The sequence below is a fragment of the Rhagoletis pomonella genome, unplaced genomic scaffold (genome assembly GCF_013731165.1).
Source record: "Rhagoletis pomonella isolate Grant_MI unplaced genomic scaffold, Rhpom_1.0 Rhpom_scaffold_06899, whole genome shotgun sequence".
Taxonomy (NCBI): Eukaryota; Metazoa; Arthropoda; class Insecta; order Diptera; family Tephritidae; genus Rhagoletis; species Rhagoletis pomonella.
Genome location: NW_023465429.1, coordinates 1 through 6,981, shown reverse-complemented (window position 1 = coordinate 6,981; position 6,981 = coordinate 1). Strand labels below are relative to the sequence as shown.

Below are 6,981 nucleotides of genomic sequence, written 5' to 3'. Positions count from 1 at the left end.
AACTTGTATGAGATCAACCGAAATTGAACGGCGTGCGTATGAAGCTAACTCAATTTCCAATTTTTGTTCTGCGTGACATTTTGATTTGACGTTTCGCTCAATGAAATCAAATACAAACGCATGCAAGTCAATTTCGGGTGACGCAAAAAAACAAATTCGACGGCATGCGTACCAAAACGCAAGCCGCGAATATTAGGTTAGCCTGTAATGAGTCAAATACACCGATCAGCTGGTTACTTGCTAGTTTCTGCTAGTTTTGCGTTTCCAAGGCGAATTTATATAAGTTGGTGTTACTAGCTCAGCTGATTTTGTGTATGTGTTTCGCCGCACGGCTTCTGATATTAAATTGAAAAATTTTGTTTGAATTTCTAAACACACTCTTACAGATTTTGACAGTTTATGCCGCCAAAGCAGAAGCAAAATACATGTAAATTTTTGTTTGTGTACTCCTGCTATCACCTTATATTAATTCGCCTTGTGCCTTTCTTTACTTTTTCGTTATTTCGCTCTCCGTGAGCGTAATTCTTTCAATTTTCTCATTTGTTTTCTTCCTAATAAATATGTGCTAGAAAAGAAAAGAAACAAAGCCTTATCTCAAAAGAAAACGCCCTGTGCTGTCACAAAAAGTTCATCCGATGATAATAAACATGACAATCAATTTGTTGACATCCATGAACAAAAAAAAAAAAATACAAGTCGTTGGTTCATGGTTGACATCATTTCACTGACTCTGTGGTAGTCGCAAATTTTTTTATATCATAGATTGCAATTTAACTAAGTAAAAATGGAAGCATTAGACATTCTTGAAAAACGCATTGATACATTATCTCGTATTTTGGGGCCGCTACCTGAGGGTGGAAATGCAAACAATGCTAGTGGTTCCTCAGAGCCAAGCAAACCCACGGGTGTCGCTCCGGAAGCAGTGGTCGATTCGTTGCTTTCAGTTAACAGCATGTTGAACGGGGTAATTGGAAATCGCGAACAAATTGCAAAAGCAATGGCAAGGGCTCCGGAACTTGAAAAATATCTTGATCCAAATTTCTTGGAAGAAAACCAGCAGGTGCGTTCCAAAGAGGTATATTTAAATGCAGTAGCTCCCGATTTGCATGCGCAGTTTGACCAATTGGACCGAGTTAAACAGCTGGAACCCACATTAGGCGCCGAATATTTCCGCAGTATACCAGGCGAATGCACCGAAAAACTAAAACAACATTCACAGGATAATGCAGAGTTTGCCCAGCAAGCTGAATTGATAGAGGAAAGTCTGATATTGGCCATGAAGCGTTATGGAGAAATACAAACTGGTCTTTTGGAGTCCCTTGGCGTTATGAACAAGAGGCTTGAAGCTATTGAAGAAAAAATGGAACAAAAAAAACGTACTGAGGCCGAATTGGAACTACCAGTTCCACAGGAATGAAAGCATTACTTGCATCGCAATTCATTTGCACGCGTATTTTAAACGGTATTAAGCGCTTTAGCTATTATGAGTGAAAACCGGAGATGAATTGGCTTAATAGATATCCGATCTAATACTGATTAGCGTACTTGTATGTGTATTTATACTTTATTTTTAAATATATTATCTAGTGTCTCTAAATGGATGTCCTTTGACCTGTCTTAAACATTATTGGAAAAAATTTAATTAAACTGTACAATGGCCTTATTAATAAAACATATAATAGATTTAAAGAGCTCTATTAAGTGACATTTGCATATAAATTTTCGATTTATAAAGCAGTTAAATTATTCTTTATTTTTTATGAATTTCGCTGTAAATCTTAAAAGCATTTTTAATTTATTTGCCACCACTACATTCTGAAAGTGGCATGGTGACTTTTAATTTCAATTTATATTGCTAATCGCTAAGACTTCATTAAGTATAAGATTTACTTGTGCTCACTCCTCTTCTTCCTTATCTTTGCGATGAGATTTTTTCTTTTCGCTGCGACTCGTCGAAGAGGAAGTACCGACAGTTTTGCTACTGCGCTCTCGGTCTTTTTCACGAGATTTTGAACGGCGGCGTGTCTTCTCACGGCTACGCGAACGTTCTCGCCGAGATCTAAAAAGAAGAAGTTGCCAGTTTCAAAGCAATTTTATAAAACTAAAATTAGGAAAACCTATGGACGACAATTTGACCAGTTTTTACTTGTTTTCGTTTGCTTATTTAATTTTTATATATACTTTATATAAAAGTATACCTCAGTTATTAGCTTTGTTCAAAATTTTGGAAATTTCAACAAAGCTTCACCAAATTTCAAACCAATTACAAAACCAGAATTTAAGAATACTTTTTGGGATGTAGCCTATAGCCCATTCAATTTTAGTATATTAAAAAATCCGTTGAATTTTCTGATATTTTTTTTGTTTACTGGCGGTGTCACGTTTTCTTCCCCACAAAGTATTTTCGGCAATTTTTTTATCGAGTAACTTTCCAGCAATATACAAAAAAAAATGCGTAACATCATTAGCAAAACCATTATCAAAAATCAACAGCATTTTTTAATAACTAAATACGTTATTATATACAATTATAGACTACGTAACCTTTTTTTTTTAACCGACTTCATAAAAAGGAGAAAGGTGATCAATTCGTCGGAATATTTTTTTTTTTGTTTTTTGTATATACCGCGTAACTTTGGACCACGTTAACCGATTTCTATAATTCTTTTTTTAATCGACTTCCAAAAAATGAGGAGGTTATCAGTTCGTCGGAATATTTTTTTTATGTATGTTACCGCATAACTTTGGAGGATCACGTCAACCGATTTCGATAATTATTTTTGTATTGGAAAGGTAGTGTCTCAGAGGTGGTCCCATACTAATCTGGTTCAGATGCGATCATTGGATCATGATATATATATATATATATTTTTTTTTAAGTCGTTTTTTTTTTGCTAAAAACTACTTGTTTTGTTTTTGAGGAAAGGTGTTACCGCAAAGTTGGTCCCATATTAACTTGGTTTAAATCTGATAATCGGATCATGAAGAAATTGACGATAATCTTAAATTTTTATATGAGAATCGAAGTCGGTTTTGTTTTTTGCTTAGACTGTGTTTATACACGGAAACTTTTGTCGACAGGATTTTTCACATTCCTTTTTGGTGTTGCTCGTTTCATTTACATACGGCGATTTGTGTCTATGCAATTGTTGTTGTCAGCTGTGAACAGCGGTTCAATTTACACAAACGAACGAGAGCACAAATGTTTATGAAACTTTGTTGATTTTTTTTAAATTTTTGCACTTGGCTTGGTTAGCTATTGATTGTGCTATACTTTTATAAAAAAAATAATAATAAACAAAATGGTACAAATGTCGTGTTTTTATTTGTTTGGCCATAGTTGTAAGGCTGGGACTGCACGTGTATTCGGATATCCGTTCGAATATTCAAGTATGTGGATAAAATCTTTATATCACGTTAATATCTGTTAATTTTGCTATACGTTTAATATCCTTTTATTGTGTTATACGGTTATAAGCTTTATGTTCGGATTTTTTTTTCAGATATTCGAAAATGAAAATATCCGCGTATCAACAAAATGCAAACCCGCGTATCTGAAAAATGCAAAACCGCGTATGTGAATTTTTAGAAATTATTCTCTGGAGCTTAAAAACACTCATATTTCAAAATGGTTCCTTTTTTATAAAGCAATCGCATTTCTGGCTAGTAATTTCAGGACGAATGGATAAGGATTGAGCCAAGAGCTTGTGTGAGCAAATCCAGTTTTTGGCAGCCAATGTCAGTTACGCGGTTTTGCAGAATGACGATACGCGGTTTTGTACTTTAAACGACGGTACATATGTATGTTCTACGTCCTCATGCAAATTTCGAAATTGTACACATACCTTTCGCGCTCGCGTTCCCGATCACGTTCACGTCTTCTTCGTTCGCGATCCTCATCTACTGCACGTTCAGGATCCGGCTTTTAATAAATAAATGTATCTACATATAGAATACGAATAAGCAAAAGTATAAGATTTGCTTACGTCAAGTTTTTCACTTCTGTCACGCTCTCGTTCTCGCTCGCCATCTCGGTCACGATCACGTTCTCTTTCACGCTCACGATCACGTTCTTTCTCACGTGATTTTGAGCGCCGTCTAGACTTATCTCGACTACGTGAACGTTCACGGCGGGGTCTAATGGAAAAAATGTATATGTATTAGATCTGCAAGGTCGATACAATTTGCCCTACCTTTCTCGTTCTCTTTCTCTTTCCCGTTCGCGCTCGCGCTCTGTCTCTCGCTCACGGTCGCGATCTCGCTCCCGATCTCTATCACGCTCTCGCCGATCATTCCGTTCATAGTCGCGCTCTCTTTCACGGTCACGATCATGACGCTCGCGATCCATATGTCCTGGATTTGGCGGTCCACCTACATGTGGTCCCATCATGCGGGGAGGTCCCATAGGCATTCTCATTGGTGGTCCTCCGCCGGGGCCCATCATCATACCCATGCCAGGCGGCGGCGGGCCCATTCCTTAGCAATATAAATATTGAAAAAAAAAAAATCGTCAGCAATATCCCTAAAATACAGTTACATGAAATGAGCTTACCCATATTTGGTGGAGGCATTCCAGGCATTATGGGAGGATGCTGACGCATTTGCGGTGGGGGCCCTCCGATTTGAGGAGGAGGCACACCCATCGGGGGTACACCAGGTGGACCTGACATACCAGCTGCTGGCGGTGGAACCATTGCTGGTCCGGGTGTTAGTTCTTTTATGCCCGATGATGGATGCCATCCCGGATTTTCATTATTCCATTGCGACTCTTGTGTTGGTTCGTAGCCGTAATCAAATGTTTCAGGTTCTGGAAAGTATGGCTCTTCCGGGGGTTGTGGTGCACCAAAGTTCGGCGGCATTTGGGCTATCGTACCTGGTCTCGAATATTCACGGCATTCGGCGGTCATTACTTGGATAGGATTCTCCTTGCTGCTGGTAGTACTGATCGGTCGAGGTCCACGGGGCATACCCATGCCCATACGTGGCGGACCATGGTGCATACCCTGAGGGGGTGGTAAAATGCCCGGAGGTGGCATTTGCATCTGATCATTTGATAATAGGCCGGGCATTATTGTGGTTATTTGGCCTCCACCTCCAGTACCCTCATGTTGTCGTTCGCCTGATTGATTAAGATTTTGTGTCAAACTTGCCAACCCAATGCCGCTCTCCTGTATACGATATCGTTTTTGACGCTCGCAATAAGAGCGCCATGTCTCTTCATTGAACCCGTAATTAAAATAATCAGTAATATCTGCACCTGGTTTTCGCCAAGGCTTATCTTCCAAGGAATCGATACTAAATTCGTGTGCTGGAACACCGTTTATAGTACCAACACCTTCAAAATCTTCAACACTAAATTTCCCGCCCGGTGCACCAGACTTGGTTTTCTCTTGACCTGAACCAGGAGGTCCAGTCAATAAGTTAGAACGTTGCTTAATATTATATGTGCTGGGTCCTGCCTTTATATCGCCAATAACAACATTGATATCATCATCAGAGTCGTCTTCATCGTCCGAGTTCGCCTCACCATCTTCCGAAGTTTTTGACTTAAACAATTTAATGTTAGTAAAATAGATTTCAAGAAACCGAATTCTGATTTCACCTGTTGAGCATTTTCGCCTGTATCTTCGCCGGCGTCAGTAGTATCGGCAGCGGTGCTGGCGGCAGCAGCCGCAGCTTCCTCGTCCTCCTCCATCTCCTGGGCCGGATCTTCAAACTCACCGAATGGTTCTTCCTCATCATGCGCTTCGACCTGTTTTGGTGCCAATACATCACCACTTCCACCCAATGCGGTCGCTTCATTTTCAGATTTCTGAGACAACAGCGGTCTCCCATTATCTATACCGACATTAGCATCCACATTCTCTTCATTCGTCGTGGAATCGGGATTGGACGTGCCATACAGCCAGCTGTCTTCGTTCGTATCATCGGCCATTATAACCTTTAATTATAGTATCTTAATTCACTTTTCACGTCACAAATATAACAATGCAAAAACGCGTTGAATATAATTCCCGTCAAAGTAATCAAGTTTTATAAATGTGGTAAACTATTCCAGACACAGGGTGACGCGTATTCGAATTGATACAAATTTGGGACACAATCGTTTATTTAGGGCATATATCGGCTGCTGAGTAGAAGATCAACCTATTCGGCAGCCAGTCCTAAAACACATTGGCTGCGTTTCTTTATACATTCCGGATAATCCCATTTCACAGCCGGAATAAACAGAATACGTTTGAAATATACGTTAACATATCATCAGGAACGTTCTAAAGAATAAGTAAACAAAAAAGTTTATTCCAAACGTTCAGAATGAATGCAGTCTCTATGTCAAGAAATTTTTCAAGAACGCCCTATTTCAGAATTTGTTTCAAAAAACGCCCTATCTCAGCTGCCGATTAAAAAACGCCCTATTTCAGCACATCTTGAAGTGAGATAGGGTGTTGTTGAAAAAGTTTTTTGAGATAGGGCGTTTCGAACTGGCTGCCGAGCATGATGCAATAAACGATGTGGTATCAGTTGTGACAGCTCGATTTGACACTACCTTAGCTCAGTAGAATGAGAAGAAAAACGGGAACAAATGAATCCCCATATGGGGGAAAAATATAAAATTTCACATTTTCTCCTTAACAAAATTTGCTTTTTTATAGTATATTCGTTTTGAAATGAAATAAAATAAGAATAAATACCTTTTTAAGAAAACAAAGTGTGTATACTGAGAAAAAATAAAAAACATTCAACTATATTATTAGGTAAAGAATAGTGAAAGAAGTAACACTGTTTCACGTAAGGTAGTCAATATGGCGGAATTAGAGCGAGAAGTTGCCAACTGATAACACCTTGTATTATTGCATCATGGCTGCCGAGATAGGCCGATCTTCCACTGAGCAGTCGATATGTAATACTTCTAGAACTACACTTTATCAGTGTTGCCAGAACATTTTGGATGTTGCGGCTAAATTGGCAAATAAAACCGGC

At 38.9% G+C, this 6,981-nt stretch overlaps 2 protein-coding genes across 2 annotated transcripts; one reads left to right on the top strand and one right to left on the bottom strand.

The window, feature by feature from the left end:
• Positions 1–677: 677 nt before the first annotated feature.
• On the top strand, positions 678–1,701 carry LOC118755635. Its single transcript, XM_036490461.1, has one exon. The coding sequence runs from the start codon at positions 785–787 to the stop codon at positions 1,415–1,417; it is 633 nt and encodes a 210-aa protein (XP_036346354.1). The 5' UTR covers positions 678–784; the 3' UTR covers positions 1,418–1,701.
• Positions 1,702–1,723: 22 nt separating this feature from the next.
• On the bottom strand, positions 1,724–6,153 carry LOC118755636 (pre-mRNA 3'-end-processing factor FIP1-like). The gene is made up of 6 exons (XM_036490462.1): positions 5,603–6,153; positions 4,553–5,546; positions 4,194–4,476; positions 3,987–4,137; positions 3,846–3,922; positions 1,724–2,059 (listed from the first exon to the last, which is right to left on the bottom strand). The coding sequence occupies exons 1-6, from the start codon at positions 5,933–5,935 to the stop codon at positions 1,897–1,899; spliced, it is 2,001 nt and encodes a 666-aa protein (XP_036346355.1). The 5' UTR covers positions 5,936–6,153; the 3' UTR covers positions 1,724–1,896.
• Between the last annotated feature and the right edge of the window lie 828 nt (positions 6,154–6,981).